The sequence below is a fragment of the Chaetodon auriga genome, chromosome 4 (genome assembly GCF_051107435.1).
Source record: "Chaetodon auriga isolate fChaAug3 chromosome 4, fChaAug3.hap1, whole genome shotgun sequence".
Taxonomy (NCBI): domain Eukaryota; kingdom Metazoa; phylum Chordata; class Actinopteri; order Chaetodontiformes; family Chaetodontidae; genus Chaetodon; species Chaetodon auriga.
The window spans coordinates 26,240,279-26,258,200 of record NC_135077.1 but is presented as its reverse complement, the minus strand read 5'-3'; the positions used below and the strand labels follow the sequence as shown (position 1 = coordinate 26,258,200).

Genomic DNA, 17,922 nt, shown 5'->3' with positions numbered 1-17,922 from the left:
GTACCACACGAAGATCTCTCCACCAGTTGTCCAGCTGTGCCTAATACTTCATAATCACTGTCATTTTTTTATGGTACTATTTTCAGGCAGTTTTCCTCATAATGAACATTTCTTCATACCAAACATCATTACAACTGTAATCAGCATGTTAATAGGGAACAAAAAAGAGTGAAGTGAATGCTCTTTTCATATCAGATCAGCATTAATTTGTTGAGGGCGAGAATAAGACCAATTAAATCAAAATAATTAGACTTAAATGCCTGATCATTTGGTGTGAAAATCTGCCTTAATGAAATAGGACAAACTGACTAAGACTGCAGCAATATTCCCTGGAGGATGAAATGAAAAGTCAGACAGTTACTACATGTTTATTGGTAGTATGGTGTTATCACTTAGAAGTCCACTGGGAGAGCTGTTCATTCTCACAGTATTGATTGAACTGAGACCATGGAGAAAGCATAACAATTGTCAAACTGAGAAGTATTTCCCCTGCATGCACTACAGGGAAAGGGAGGCAGTTAAAAGTAATAGAGCCTTACTATAGAGATGCATTGGAAAATGTAAAGGACCTCCATACGACTACAACTCTTAAAACCATATGCTAATGTATAACAAATGTACAATGCAAATTCTCCGTTGTGCCATTATTTGGACAGTGAGACCATTTATTATTCAAATGAGCCACTTGTCAGGCACTCTGCTGCTTCTCTAACATGAGCGTCAAACGAATTTACCATGTTCTAATAAGATTACTTTGGTTTAATCATATCAGTCACTGCTTGTAGAGCCTACTAAAATATAGCTTTGCTTTTTGTTAAGGAAAACGGCCCAAATGATACAAAAGGTTTCCCAAGCCATTCTTATTCGCCCAGCCAAATAAAAAGTAGCCCAATTAGACTGAAAAATGTCTAATCTGACAGCAAAGCTCACATGACATGCTCTTCTCACTGTACCATACAGTAGGCCTATCCAACTATCCAATGCATCCTTTGCAATAAAGCAGTGTATTCAAGTTAACAGTGCCTGTTCTGTCTGTCTGTTCTGTGGCATAGTGGCCACATTGGGTATTGCAGTCTTGTCTCAGTATACGCACTTTAGTTTGAGGATTGTGTTTATTCCCGTACTAAACATGTCCAATAACTACATCTGTTTAATATTTGCAACAATATATAAGAAACAGGGACTGGACAAAAAGAGATGAACAACAGCTCATCTTCAAGCTTTCCAGCTCAGTTATTTAGTAACATAGTGTGAGCACAACATCAATGAACTCCCTATAAACACGCCAAGCAGGTGCTGCATGGGCGTGTTTATCAAAAATTACGAGTATAGAATATGTCAAATTCATACAGTGATAGGAGGGAAATACAATCTGACTTTACCGTTGGCATTCATTTACCCATGTCTGCAATACCTGCAAATGAGTACAGGGCTTGTCATATTTGATACATTTTCATCCACAGAGAGACAATACTCCTGAGGCCAGATGAGAAAGGCGGAACAACTTTGAAGAAGAATTGTTTTGCTGAGTTGATTTATTGTCAACAATGAATAGCTCGCCTGCATTTCTTTCCCCTCGACCACGCACATATGAAGGCTCCTTTGAAAATTATGCATGGACTGACTGAGCAGCTTTCATTGTTTAAGGTCAGGATGTTCATTAAAATTGACAGACTGACTGGGCGATACTTTGAGGTGTTGCCACTGCCTTGACCTTTGCAAAAAGGCAGCGTTAGACTTGCCATTTGGGACGTCTTCCTGTGAAGTGATAAACATTCTCTCCAACTGCTCCTCTTCAAACCCTATCAGAGCTGTGATCTCAATTAGCCAGCAACGGAGAGACGAATCACGGAGCGGAGCTGACATGAGACAGCAAGGTTTCTCAGCACTGCCTCAGTTGAGCTGATTGAAGAAAACGGCTGCTTCAATAAACAGTACTAGTTGGCCTTTTGTATTTCTATTTTTTTGCTCCTCAACTCAAATGATCATTAAGTTATTGTTTTGTTTTGTTTTTTTTAATCCCGGATCCCTTCAGACGATGATATATTTAAAAGTCAAGCCTCGATGGACAGCTGCTCCCCTCACTCTAGGTTTGTGGGTGAATGACAAGGCTTGGAGAGCTGCCAATAATGCTGATCTTCAACCACATTGATGTCCCTGTTCTCGCATTATGGATCAGTTACTTTACATGATTATGTCGTCCTCACAGAGTTAAAATGTCATGTGTATTCCATTCTGATGACAGTGCCCAAGTTTATGTGAGTCCAGTCATCACTTAGTTGTGTCCAGAAATTAGCTGTGTAGCAGAGGATAACACTGTTGGCTAATCTTAAATGTACTTTGTTGAAAGCTGCAAATAAAGTTTATGTAGGTACTCACTGGATTGTATTTTTGTGGGTGTTCAAAAACACTTGAAACTGAACTGCACATTGGCCATTGATTTAGTATTTTTGTGCTTTATGTAACAAGGATGTGTGCGTGAAGCCAGCATGAAGTCTACTGGCTTGACCCCATCTTTGAACACAGTATCTAGTTCTCTTTAATGCATTCATGATGACAATATTGTTTGCTGCCTCAGCTCGCTCCACCCCAGCTTCTTCTTTATGTGATGAATTTCTTTGTTTCATTGATTTAACTTAGATCTAATGTTCATGTATATTTATTAAAGGGGATTTGTTCTCCAAGCAGAATCCTTATTGCTTCATTGATTATTTGAGAGCTCCATCAAAGAGCAGAGCCTTTCGAGGCACCATTGAATATAACATGAGAGGACACCATGTTAGATGCCGAGATCATGGAGTATGAAATACACCCATGCAGTTTGATTACTAGAACTTCAGTTTGCACTATGTCCTCTGTGCCATCTGTGGTGTTTGTGATAGGGGTATGTCTGGGTGTGTTTATGCAACAGGGACTATAGGGATCATCAAAGTGAACTAGACCACCAAAGACTACTGAAGGATCCATTTTTCTATAGCTTTTTGTGTACCAGGATGAACATGTGACAAAAGGCAACCAGAGTTGGAAAAGACAGATATATCCAGACTACTGTATGATATATAATGTGTATAGTTAAAGCAGCTGCACTCTGTACTCTGTCTCACCACAGAATATCAGGGGGACTTCATTTTCTTTGTGCTTATTCAAACACCAAACACTGTAGTTTAAACCCTGAGGCATAAACAGAGTAGGCTACACTAGCTGTCTAAATGCCAGAAATGGCTAGCAGTCACTTTGGCACCACTTATCTTTGTCAAACTACTACTTCAAGCTGTGCAGAGTAAGTACTTGAGATGTGCAATTGTTTTGTGCTTTAAAGGACTGTCATTTCTGCAGTCTCAAAGAAAAAAAAAAAAGTCATACAGACAGAAAACCAATCCTTTCTCTTTAGCCAAATAGAACTGGGGTTTGAACCAGTAATTGCATAGTCAAGTGCAGAATTGCATCACTGGAGAGGAGGACTAGTGAAAAAGCAAATTTGAACTGAATAAAAAACATGGGAGTGAATGTCCTTACAAACAAACCACTCTCACTCTATTTTCTCCCAAAAAAGCTAAATAAATCTGTCTCCCAGTTTCCTTGCCTTACTAGTGTTGTCCTCAGGCTTTCTCTCTTAAATTGACCTTTTCTTATGGTTGCTTTTAATCACTTTTTGAGATCCAGTTAGGATCTGAGCACCCCACAGAAAAATGTAAAGCTGTTGAAACATGGAAGTGACTGTTCATTAAGCTGTGCCGCCCTTGGTGATTGTTGCGATTAAGCTTTCCATTCTTGCATGGCACATAATGCAGTTTACAATCATAACAGTGGCAGATTTACCACTGGACTCTCTTAGCCATTTCTGAAACAATGGCTCCATTCAGACACAGGCAGACAAAAGCAACCCTCTCATTTTTAGGTGGTAACTGTCAACTTTGTGGGCTGAAACTTGAGATAGCAGATTTATCAGCCATAGCTAACCACCTAATTACGCTAAAGTTAGTTTCAGCTGGTTGGAAATGCCACCTACTGCTAACCTAACTTTTTTAACTAAAGTAATTATAATGAGAATCCCTTAAACGGTATCTAATATATGCACTTGAAGGCTATACACTGGACATATTGTGCTAATAGATGGATGCTAAAGCTACAAGTCCCTGGTGAATTATTTGCAACCTCAGTTGAGGATACATGTAGAAGACATGCAGCCTACTTGAAGTGCAGTGTGGAAAAGGCAAGCCCTGACTACTAGTTAGCATTCTAGCACCACCCTGTTTGGCTGCACTCAGGATACAGACTAGTTTTCATTTAATGAGTAAAGGCTTTTAAGGTGACTGGCGATTGATTATGTGTTGCTACCTTGGGTTAGGTTGGGTAGGGGTTGCTGTGTAAACTTCCCCAAATTCACTGAAGAGCGGGACAGAACTGCTAACATTAAACTAAACTCAGCTAAGCATCACAGGTTATGCTGAAAGTGAACTGGGTATATTTCAAAGTCGCTCTAATTTGTTACTCTACAGACTAATGTGTTCGTTAATGATGTGCCTGGTAGTATTGCTGGGTTTGGTTGCTATCAATTGAAACTTATGTTATAGCAGATAGACACACCATTTCATCCATTCCTTACTCTTCTGATGTTGTATTTTTGGTTTTGGAAGAGCTATAAAAAGGCACCACCCTCCAAATGATTTAAATACAGAGTATCACTCTTACTACAGCCCCATGCACACTTCTCCAGCATTTCGAGAAACCCAAAGCTTTACAAACCTACTGTGCCTAGTTACAGTTGCTAAGCTATATAACTGGACAATTCCTGTGTCAGGGAGGGGTTTGGTGAATGGTAGGTTAAACTGAGAGGACCCATTACCCCAAATAATCTTTTTCCTTCAAAAAACTGACCACTTTTTTCCTTGAACATGCTGTCATGTGTGGCATCATCCTAAATCTCAGACAAGGAACAAATGTATGTGTTACACAATGCATCCAGGTCTGAAAATGGGTTACGTGCAGTTTCAACTCATCTGGGATGTGTTACCCATCCTTTTGCTAGTACATTTTTTACTCTTTACAAGCACTCTTGTTGTTTCCAGAGTGTGTGTGCATGTGTATGTGTGTATTTTATTCCCGGGAGGAGTGAGGAAGGGGAGTACATCAGATAATATGCCAGAACAAGAGCATTGCAAACAGCATCTTCCACCCTGAGTGTCCTGTCTGACCATGCATGACACTAGAACATACTGTTCAAAGCACCAGAGGAGTGGTTGAGGAAAGGACACAGAGTGTGATGCAGATAGTTGGGGAAAGAGACTGGTGGTTCAGAGTTGTACAAGAAATTGAATGAGATGAAGAGGTCCTAGCATCTGTTTTAATGGTTTCCCAAAGTGGGTCGAGTCAGATGCTCTCAGCTGTCAGTCACTGGAAAATACTAACATCAAGCAAATCACAGGATCATCGTATAATTCTAATTCTAGCCTTTGGCTCTCCCCGTTGGCATTACAAAATTCAAAGACGTCTACTAGTGAATATTGAAAGAATATAATTCTCCTTTCAACTCACCTCCAAAGAGTGCTCTCAGTGACGCTGCCAATGTGAAAGTCGTACAGCTTTGTTAGAATCAGGATCACCTGGAAAGAGAGGGAATTCGACCATTACAATCTTCGTATAAGGCAATTAAAGTAAGTAGTGCATTCTTCACAGCAGCAGAATTCTGACTGGCATCAAACAATATCACTTTTGTTTAATTGCCCCTTACAGTCCTGGTTTAATACCAGGATCAAAAGATCAAAAGAGTTCACATATGTGGGGGTCTTGCTGACAAGTGAGGGTAAGATGGAACACAACTGAAGAGAAGGTGAGGATGCTTTATTGGACTCTTGTCATGAAGAGGAAACTGAGACTGAAGCTCTCGATACCTGTTGACCTACTTTCCAACTTTAACCTTTCCGGCCTGCACCTATGGTCATGAGCTTTGGGTAAAGACTTAAACAATGAGATCCTGGACAAAAGCGGCTACAAGTTTTCTTCACAGAGTGTCTGAGCTCACCCTTAAAGCAATAGTTTGATATGTTGGGAAAAGACTTCTTTGCTTTTTGCTAAGTGCTATATGAGAAAATCAATACCATTGTCATTTGTACACTAAATGCAACAGCACAATCAGCTGCCAGATAACTTAGCACAAAAAATAGAAACAAGGAGAAACAGCTAGCCTGTCTTGTTTGTTTAATCTGTATAAAAATGACCTCTTGAAGGCTGGTTGTCAGTGTGAGGTTGACAGGCAACCAGCAGTACATAAATTCTCATCTAATTCTCAGCAAGAAGGTAAATAAACACATTTCCCAAAACATCAGTCTATTAATTTAAAGACAAGGTTGAGAAGCCAGACATCTGGAAGGAGCTCAGAGTAGAAACACTGCTCTTTTGTGCTAAAAGAAGTCAGTTAGGAGGCATCCTAATCTGATCAGGATGCCTCCTGGACGCCTGCCTCTGAAGATATTCCTTGCACATCAAACTGGGAGGAGACCCTGGGGGCAGACCTAGAACGCACAGGAGGTATTACAGTCTGGTTTGGGATTGCCCCGGGAAGAGCTGGAGGATGTGACTATGGAGAGGAACAGCCTTCCTCTATCTTACTGAGGCTGCTGCCACCGCAACCCAGGCCTGGATAAACCATAGACAGTGAAAAGGATATTCCTTGTTATGTATGGAAGTGGACAAAAATATTAAATGAAAACAATACTGTGTTTTCCGTACCTCATACAAAAATTACATACTTCTTCAAGCCTGTAACAGACAGTAAGTAATAAATTGCACAAACAATTAATTAAATTCTCCTCTCAACACCACCAAAATAATTACGAGGTTCTGGGAGTAATAGATTAACATGTTGGGAGGTAGTGTTTTGCATAATTAGTACTGTGTAACCAACACTGTGTATGCCACTTTGAAACGTAGTTTTTTTCTTGATGGAGCACACTGCCATCCATGCCCCTGTGGAAAAGCCTGATCCAACATTCTCTGTGTTCACGGCTTTGGTCTCTGCTCTTTTGGAGCGATAATCAGCAGGCGGGGCACTGTGCAAGTCCTCAGAGCGAATCACAAGACATGAAGGCCAAGTCTGCTGTGACAGGATCATTGGTCAGCTGTGATACTCCACTCCAGGGTGGAGTATCTGTGGGTACTGTTGATTATACTTTAACCATGTGGTACAATCCATGACTGATGAAAAAATGAGTCGAGCAAATGTGAAAACACACAAAAGTGCACACACGTAATTGTTTTGCATTTATTACACACTTGACCTGACCTCAGTGGGAGACAAATCCTTTTACATAATAATGCTATTTCCATCCTCCAGTCCATGGGTTGTCTGCTGTACTGTTTTCCTTTTTCGAGTAAATGATGGCTGCTCGTCCTCATTAGCATCCATGTCTCTGGTTTGTATTTCCCTCCGTGCAACAAGCTTATGCTTGTTTAAAGCAACCTGACATGCTTGACTTGAGTCACTAGGCTGGGAGGGGATGCAAGAGGTGTAGCTTTGACTCCTCTGACAGGCATCAAGATCCAGGGCTAGATGGGAAGAAACTGCATCTCTGTACATACTGGAAAAGAACCAGTATACTCATGTTCTTATGAAGCTCTGACTTCCAGGCCTGCAGACTTTCGGGACCTTTCCACCTCTGGCTGAGCCTTGCTGTCCCCACGAGCCATTTGAGGAAGCCAGCCGTGCACTAGGGACCTTTAGATGGTCCTTGTGGGAAGATGTGCTACATGCCCAAGGATCCCTCCTACTTAGAATGTGAACATATAGTTCAGGCCAAGAAAGACTGTACTGCCAGGGAGAGAGCAGGTTTGAATACGATGAAAATTGATTCTTGCCATATGTCTGCACAACATATAAATAAAATGGATTTAGGTGTGATCGTGTGTGTGTGTGTGTGTGTTTGTGCGTGTATTTGGGTGCCTATTTGCTGGAAGTGCATGTGTGTGTGCCAGTGTAGAAATGAGGAAGTCTCAGAGAAGGAGTGTGTGTGTGCTCCTGTGGGCTTTGTGCTGTCAGATGTGTGGTCTCATCTGCTTGGGGGGTGACACACAGACACAAGTCGTCTCATCCCCACATGACAGCTTGAATCTGAACTTCACATTGAACAACCAAGACACCAGCTGAAAAAAAGAGATGCCGCTGTTGTCTCTTCAAATGCTTCTTAAGAAAATCTTAAAATGCGTCTCAAAAATATCTTTTCAGCCAACCTTAAAAGCCGTCTTTGAAGGATGTTTAATGCATTAAGCCACAGACCAGAATGAAAAAGGCTTGGGGATTTCATGGAACACTAGGCGGATCATCTTGCTGTTTATTTACATGCTTGTGCACAAATGTTCAGGGTCTATGTTCAGCAGACAGCGGGTATAATGGAAGGACGAACTTGAAAAAATTGACAGTGTGTGTATTTCAAGTACGCTGTCCCTTTCTGAATCCCCAGCTGACTTGCAATTATAAAATCAAAATGTCAGTCACATTGCGCCTGTATTAGTCTTGTTGCTTCAGCAATTAACCAACTGTGGAGAAAACATATTATTAGCATAATTAAATGTCCCCTATCCTGAAAGATCAAGTCAAAGTGCCCACAATTTTGATTTTGATATTGGTTCAGCTCATTGCATGCAAATGGCAATGCTAATGACTTCTATGTGAAAATGGTCAAGTCTTTGCAGACCAATAGTTTAATTGTCCTCAAGACCTGGAAAGTTTTTACCTTCAGTGTCAGGTAGTGGTTCAAGGCAACTTAGCAAGGTCATTAAATGAAACTTATTTCAACAAATTGCAGTGGCTGAATGTGTTAATTCATGCTGAATGTCAAGTAAATTTTATTTATACAGCACATTGAATACAACATAAGCTCAGTGTTCTTCACACACAACAAATATGATCAAAATAAAATAGAACATGAAGACATATTTAAATAGATATAAAAGCAAAAGAATTATTCATCCCCTGCCCACCCACACATAGCCAAAGAGAGAGAGAGAGACAGAAATACAGAGAGTGGGTCCAATGTAACTGAATGCACTGTCACAAGATTAACTGGTGATCATGGGTGCAGTTAGGAGAGCAGTGTCTGATGATCTGAGTGTTTTGGAGGGTTTGTACGCAGTGAGCAGGTCAGAGATGCATTTATGAGTTAGACCACTGAGTGATTGGTAGACAGTAAGCAATGTTTTGTTTTATTTTTTCTTATTGTATATTCTGGCTGCAGCATTTTGAAAGAGCTGGAACTGTCCCACAGTCTTTGGAATGTCCCACAAGAAGGACATTACAGGAATCTATGAAATGAAAGCACTGAGCAGTTTTCAGCATGTGGCTCAGACAGGATGAATTTCACTTTGGAAATATTTTTTATTTGGCAAAATACAGTTCAAGTTCAACTTTTAATGTGGCCATGGGGGGTAGCCATGTCAGCATACTGACTGATAAACCTACCTACTACATTTTCATGGATAAAACCTTTATTCATGGTTCTTCAGCATTGTCTTTCTTAATGAGCCAGGTTATATTTAAAAATATGCAGAAGCAGTCTGAGATTGCAACATGTGCAATTGATGTAAATGTAATATTCAGACCCTTGGAATGGAGTAAAGTAAATAAAAAAGCAAAAGATAACACAGCATTGGAAGCCATATTTGGTGTGGTTCTCATTATATTCTTAATTACAATCAAGAGAAAGTTGTTTTTCCTTTTGTCTTTTTTTTATTTTTTTTTTTCAATTCTTCCCGTTCAATGCACGTTTCATTTTCTTCATTATTTTTGTCCCTGTTTCATTAATTACTCTACTCTATTCAAAAGCTGTAGTACCATCAAAGTAACCAATCAAAGCAGAGCAAAAGATTTAAAACTTGAATCCACATCCACAGCGCGTGGATCTTCTTAAATGCAACTTCTCTGACACTTCATACTTCACCTCAAACATTTTCAAAGACGTGTGCTTTGTACACTCCATTCTGAACAAAAGGGCTGTTTTGCCTTTGATTGCAAAATGCCATGTTACTCCAGCATTGACAGTCTCACACACGAACGAAAACAAGCTTTTAGTAATCTGCAAACAAATGTCAGGATAGTCGACACCAAAATGGCAGCAGGAACTGATCATTATCTAGAAGTGATTAAGCCTCTCAGTAGCAATGAGCAATTACTCTGTCAATTGGCAAGAACTGTTTATGAGACACGTTGTCAACTAGTGGCAATAGAATTGCCAGTTGACATCAAGGAGAGGCAGAAAAACACAATCCTTTCAGACAATTTGACATGACCACATGGGAAAATGAAGCTACTGACTTAATGGTAAGTGGATAAATACACGAAGAGATGTTTAAGAATAATTGTATAGATCATAAATGGAGGCACACAGAGAGCTGAAAAATAGAGGGGAACAACAATAGACAACATCTGACATATAGGACTAAACTGTCATCTGTTGCCTTTGTTTTCCCACTAGCACCAAAGGGGGCCGGGCTCTAACGTGTCTATCTGTCTGCTCCATGGACAGCATAAACATGGACGTAGTGTCTGTGACGTCAGCTGTAGGTTTCTGAAGAGCCATTGTGAAGCTCAGTGACAGTAAGTCCAGCTGTCGTCGTCCTGGCAGTGTCTGACAATGGACAAGGGGCGGAGCGTGGATGGAGCTGAGCTGGGCCAAATGAAGCCTGGTTGCTGAAACCTAGTGACTAGCTGTCATTCAAAGTGACCATGTCCATAATTTTGCATAACGTAAGGCTAAAACATATTTATACAGAGATGAAATGTCAGATCAGGAGATGTCTGCTGACACAAAGTATCCTCAAAAAAAGAAAAAGTGAATGCAGCTTTATCTTTTTGTTAGCTCTTCACCAATGGAGCTAACTATGTAACAGTAAAGTGTTCACATAATAATGAATAGATTGCTGTGCAGTCAGTGAATGCAACACAACTTGCAAACTAGCTTGTTAGCTAATGTTAGTTCATTGATGTTAGCTAATTAAGTAATTATCATGGTAATATAATGAAAATTAAAACAGTTTGTGCCTTTGGATAATAAATTGTACATAACGACAGATAAATGTATGAAAAAGTAATTTTGCACCTCATCATATCAGGCTTAGAAGGAATCCTATTAAAGGAATCTCTGACAATGTGTAGAAGAAATAAGATTTAGCAAATAGACGCATGAATCCTATAGAAGAAAGTACATTTTAGATTAGCAATAGCTATAATTATGCTATATCGTCCTAAATTCAGCAACACATGACCTACATTTTAAGTCATTAATTTATGAAAGGATTGACATTGTTCCAGATTTTTGAAAAGAAAGGTCAAAGAAAGAAAGGGTTTAGGTCCATGAACCTCTTCTTCCCATTTTACTATCCATGTGTTTTCACTAGGCTACAAAACTCATGTCCTTCAATGATGACAATCTTCAAAAACTCAACTATTCAACATCTGTATGGAGTCTGAGTAACCATCATGCGTGTACAGGACAATCGCTGGAAGCCTTGAGCTATCTGTACAGAGTAGCCCACAGTTACTGTAATGTCAAGCCATGTCAGCCTTAAATAAAAAACACGTGGAGAACTTAAGGTGTATCGCATTATTCTCTGACAGTGACAGACACTGCTGAAAAGCTCGATATGTATCTAACATGCTGTGCAGCTTAAGGTAATGTATCAGGCAAAAGCATCATATATGGATTTACTGTACGTGGACACATCATTATGCACATATACACACATTCTAGAAAGAGAAATAATCCCCTTTAGCCTTGAATGGATGTGACTAATTCTTAACTACCATCGCTCAGGGCATCTTAAGCTCACCACTCTGAATGTTGCAATTAACTCATCAGTATTATTGAATGGATGAAACGCTTCCGAGATGAAGGCCATGCGTGGATGAAAGGAAGTGAATAAATATTTAAAATGAGTCGTGTTTGGATGCTTAAATGCAGTCCGCCAGGGTATCTGTTATCTGTTGTTGGCGTGCCATGGTCTCATCAAGGCCACACCAGAGAGAAGACCGCAGCACTGTGCCCCTTCTGGACTTCACTTACTCCGCCTCCTTGCAGCTTCCTCCTCTCTTTTTCTGTCACTCTGCTTCTTCACACTCCCCCTCACGCTTTGTGTCTCCATCTCTCTGTCTCTGAATCACTTCCTCCCTTCTGTTATTTCCTTCCTTCCTCATATGCCTCCCTGGAGTGAAGTCTTCTCTCATTTATTGCATCCGTCATGTGCCTGTCTTTCCCTCGTTCCCTTTTTTTCCTCACTGGCCACATCTCACCCCTCCATTACCTCACCAACTCTGAGCATTCTTCCCCGTTAAATCCATTTTATCTCCGTTTATCTGGGCTTGTCTTTTTCCTCGTCCCCTTGTGCTGGTCTCCTTTGGTTTTCCTTAGTCTTCTTGCTACTTCTTATCTTTATGCTCTCAGTTGTTTCAGATATTCTCATCCAAATATGACCAGTCTCTGGTCCTCTCCTTCACTGTGTCATTTTTCCTCTGGTTATCTCTTCCTAATGCTCCTCCTTGTCTCCCCCCATCTTTTACTTTTACATGTCTGCCTTGTTTTATTTCCATCTCCGTCTTCCACCATGTCAGTCTGCTGTGGCCTGTTAAAGTAAACAGGCATAGACAATGAGATGTGTACCGACAGAAACCTTGATTAATGTAATAATGTTGGACTACAATGAAGAATGGTGCTAGTGTGCTGCTTAAAGGGACCCTTCACCTTTCTTTTTTGTAAAGGGGTGATGATATAATATCTCCTGTGGCTCTGGAGTAAAATTCTAAGTGGGATGCTGTCTCAATGCACTCATTGTTAATTACTCTGTATGTGAGTTGGCAGCTAAATCATTATAGTTGCATGAATCAACATTGTTTTTTTTTTTTGTTTGTTTGTTTGTTTTTTTTGTCCGAACAAAGAATCACATGGCCATGTATAATGTCACAGATGTCACTCTTAGTGACAAACCCACTGAAAAATAGGACGTATCACCAGTGGCGTTGCTAGGGTCTCTTGGAACTCCATGCAAGATCTTCCCTGGGGCCCCCACCCCACCCATGCATGCTGCAAAAATTTGTTTTTTGCACACATAAATACACAATTTCGGGACATTTGAGATAAATACTTAAAAAATAGATTAGTGATTCTCAAAGTAAGGTCCAGGGACCAACAGAGGTCCCTGAAAGCCCAGGCCTATCAATAATCTTTGTTGTAAATAAGTGGCCGGGGCCCCCCTAGTGGCCGCAAGCCCCGCCCTGTGTATCACCCAACACAGTTGGAGTCTTTTAATCTATTTTGTACCATTGTTTTGGTTTTCTGGCCCCCTCCACTCTAATCAACCTCCTTTCAGGCCCAATGAGGGGGATGCTTTTAATATAAATGGATGAGTGTTTAAATAGTGAATTTCACCTTACTACAAGTCTTGCTTGGCTAATTTAAAGATCACCCATATGTATTAAGATATAAAATGTCTGGTGTTTTTTCACAAAAAAATCAATGACCTTTCCCAAAGTATGTGCACTACAGCCTCCAGGTTTCAACATCTCCCTTGCATATGTTGCATATTGGACCAAAGTGAAGCAAAGAGAAACATCGGCAAACATCCAAGTAAAGTAACAATAAACATTTTTGGCTTGAGGGGGGCTGAAAAGATTAGAGATTTAATCCTAATGTTAGTTTTTCACTCAAGTCTCTTAAATAACCAGACTCCCCCCCCCCCCATGTAACTTAAGTTTATCTTTTCAAGTGACATATCATTTTGAAGCAAAAGCTCTTCATTGAATTGCTTTATCATTGACTGGTTGAGCATCTGACATGGCATTCAGAAAAGAGCTAGAGGATCAATATCGTGCTACAAGGTGAGGGAAAGGTCAATTGATTAACCAATCAAGTGGCCTGCATGGCAGTAGTGAGATTGTGGGCCTATCTGCTTTATCACCTGAGTTGGACCTCTAGACTGCACACTGAGATAAATCCGTTATATTCCACAGTCCCTTCCCTCCCCAAAAAAGTTTACGGTGCCTCTATATCACACAAGTACACTATATTTTACCTCAGCTTCAAAGAGTTGAGACAGAAACGTTACCATAACACCTGCTGTCTGTAAAGCGGCCACAAATGCTTGCAGAGCTCCAGCCATTCTGGATCCACAGTTTTCAAAAGTCTAGAGAAGCCTGCAGCTATCTTCTTCAGACAGGACTTCTAATTTGTCAAAAGCAAGGATATTCTGGCACGGGTGATATGAAAATGCTGAAACACACCAAACGTCAAAAGGAAATTGGAAAGTGATTTCTTTTACTTCGGTTACTTTTTGCTGCACTGCCATGAGCTGGCTGCCTCTATGCAAAGCATGATACTGAGCTGCTAGGTTTAACCTTTGCTGCCATTTTGAATGATAGCAGTAGGCTGATGGGTGATTCATCTAAAAAAGAAAAAGGAAAGAAGTGACAGTCCTTCCAGATATGAATCTGCATTTTCAAGTAATTCTTGGCATTTGTAACATCCTCTTGTGAGTTCACCCAGAATGTTTCCTGCATGAAATCGCTTTCACAGTATAAGGTAAGACAGCAGCCACATTCGAACACCTAATTAGGCTTAAGATGTAAAAGGAAATCTACATTGTCTTAAACAAACAAAGGGAAAATGCTGCTCCTCCAAGTCTTCAGCTTTCTTATTAATAGCCTCCATTTGCATGGGCTATTTTAAGCATTTCAAGAGCACGCAGGACACCAGCCACTAAGATCTTCTATTTGCCCATTTTTTTTCTTTCCCATGGTACATCTGTCTCTCAGGCCAGCTCTTGAGGAAGTCAAGCGCAGCAAACACTATCTGGCTGGCGGTGGAGCTTGCACTTGGGGTTAGAGCTTATCGCAGTGCAAGCAAGGGTGCAATAAAAACAAAGACTGTGTAGGCTCCCTGACTTTACCCCATCGTACTATATAACACAGAGACATAGAAAAAAGGGAGCGGAGGAAGTATTTACTGACACACAGACACAGACTGACCTGACATCACAGTGAAACAAAAAGGACATCCCACAATCCCATGACCTAATGCCAATTATGTGAAACTACAATGCAGTATCATTGATAATGAAACAAAGCAGCAGCAAAGCAGTCCACTTCTCTTTGTTCTACTGCATCTCGTTTTTCACATCTGCGCATTGAATACATGGAGGGTTAAGATGTTCAAAGAAAATTCGTCTCTCTGAGGGAACTATTTTTATAAGAATGTAGCCCTGTATGTTCACTAATTAGAAAACAGGGCAGTAGCTGTTGGAAGCAACAGATACCTCAAGTTAAAGAATGGACTGCAGCACAGAGAGAGCTCAGAAAGTCACTAATGAGATGCTGTCCAATGTCGCCTGTAAATATGTACAGTATTGTTTGTTGTTACATGTTCCCCTCAGATGAAAGCGTCATGATTTAAGAAGAAGAAACCGTCATAACAAATCATGAAGCCCTTCCGTATCTGATATTAAAAAGAAGTTGAATGCCCACTACAGACTGTATTTTGTACATTTATTTTTTCACTACAGTGTAGACTTTTTGCTTTGCCTGTTTATTTGGAAGTGACAGTGCAGCGGGAGAGGGGCATGACATGTAACAATGGTCCTCGGCCAGGAATTGAACCGTAGACAATGCCAGTATGCGGTATGTACCAAAACCAGCAGTCAGGGCAGTTCCCCCCCTCCGCCTCCAAAAGAAATTTGGACATCTGAGAGAGAGCTTGCAAAAAGAAAATACATAAAAAATCTAAATCATGTCAAGATATCATCACTTTTAGATCTTTTTAAGGATCAACTACCAAAAATACTGGATTCTACACTTCTTAAAATATTACATATAATATCACAGTATTTGAATGAGACTCTCAAGGGACGTGTATAACTCGCAAGGAAATGGTCACATGACATATGAAGATGGGGTACAACATTTCAATGTGGTTTCACCTCTATTTAGTTTTAACAAAACAGCATGTTTTCACTGTGATTTGAATGAGTTCAATGAAAGAATTGTCCGACGTAAACATGCAGATTATGAGAGGAACAAACACATGAACACGACATTATACTCTCCATGAAAACAGTGCTAGCCTTATGAATGCACTGCGAGTCACTGCCTCCGTCAATCATGTGACCTCGCCTTGGAGGTAATAGCAGTCCCCCGATGCCTTTATTACATCCTCCCTGCTTTTTAAAACAGCTTTAAAACCCCAGCTTTGTAACGCAGGATTTCAGCTGAAAGCCTTAGTGGTGAAATCCTGATGCCACCGCCACAGTCATTTTTTCAGGCTTTTGCGAGCACCTCCAGACCCACAGAACACATTAGACAACTGTGTTCACATGCTGAGTAGAACAGCTCAGTGAGTTGATGTCTAAAATCGGCCCTTTAAAGGATGATATAGGATAATAAATCTGATCTCTGAATATCTTTTAATGCTCTTCAGAGTTCGGAAGCAGCAGCCTTTGTGCTGCAGTGATAAAATGCTGGCAGAGCGAAAAATGTGCAAAATGTTCCCATGGAATATTCTTCTGCAGGGTGTTTTTTTTTCACGTGGCGAAGACGAAGAAGAAAGAGATGTAATTTTAAAGTTGTGGTAAAAATGTGGTTAAAAAAAAAAAAAAAATTAAAAAAAAGTTTTCACCTGACAGGAGCATTATGCATTTCTTGCCAGAGGGAGCCAGGTGGGCTGATGGTCTGTGACTCACAAGTGACAGACACCTGACTGAAATGTGTGAGTGGGAAATATTCTGTACTACCCAGCTTTTTGGCAAGAAAATGGTCAGTTTTTGTGTGAGAAACAATTTTTGCAAGGAGACACGTGAGACTGGCTGGTGTGAGCACAGAGGAGTCAGTCAGTGTGCAAAGTGTCACCAGCCACAGCTATTGTTGTTATTGTGAAAGTCTACCTTTCTTAGAGATTTCTCATCTTTTTTGAGGACAGAAAGACACACTGTATGTACGCAATGTGAGGACTGCTAGGTTTGATTCTCCAAATGCGTGAATCTCCCTGACAGCTGAAGGTCTAAACACATCCTTGAGCACAAGCTCATATTAATCTAATCAGAGACATCTTCCACCACAGTGAACCTGAATATGTTTTTGTTTTTTTTCCTTCATGTTGCCACAGGCACGTCATTTCTGATTAGAGGAACACATTACTCTTTATTCAGCAAACGAGAGACAGGAATTAGTTAGAGTCTGTCATTTATATCTTCACATTATTTCTTTTTTTCTCAGTCTTCCTCTGCTCTGGTAATTTTCCCCACTCTGGTGTCAGCAGGAGCAGAGGAGAAGAGAGGAGAGGCGAGGCAGAGAGTTTTAACTGCAGGCGTACTCGTGTGGCATTGTGAATCTTCTCAGACGTGACACGATATGGAGGCAGCGGGACGTCTGATTAACACCAGGCTCTGTCTTAAACTCTTACGTGCATTTTTCCCTGGTTCTGACGCCGTTTCCTGTCTGAGGATGGCATATGCACTTGTGGGGTGGGGTCTCTTGCTGGTGTAACGAGACACTGCAGACACACTAAAAGCATCAGACGTGAGCTGGGCGTAATTAAAATTGCAATATGTTGTCCTCTCAGGGACATTATGTTATCCATCAGGCACTTGATCCATCGGCTCGACGCAAACCAGCTTGCTGATGGCTCAGGGGCTGCTTACACTGACATCTGCTGTGACAGTGCTGGGTTAGCAGACACAGGAGTGTGGCGCTGATGCCACCCCGGCGCACCCTCCATTACCGTTATGCCTTTCACCTAACTGACGGACCGTATTTGGGGAATCATTTCAAACCAGACTGTTTTTTTTTTTTACGGTGAAGAAACTTTTTAATGATGGGAGGATAAAAAGAAACTGTTTGCTTGTCTTACACTTAATTTTCAGCATTTCTCATAAGTTGATCCCTCTCTATAA

The 17,922-nt window shown here is 40.7% G+C and overlaps 1 protein-coding gene across 1 annotated transcript in view; it reads right to left on the bottom strand.

Moving 5' to 3' along the window:
* sorcs3a (sortilin related VPS10 domain containing receptor 3a) overlaps nt 1–17,922 on the bottom strand; it is a 200,545-nt gene that overhangs the window by 113,635 nt on the left and 68,988 nt on the right. The window contains exon 2 of the mRNA XM_076728201.1: nt 5,536–5,603. Coding sequence (XP_076584316.1) covers nt 5,536–5,603 — 68 coding nt within the window. The remainder of the gene's footprint in view (nt 1–5,535; nt 5,604–17,922) is intronic.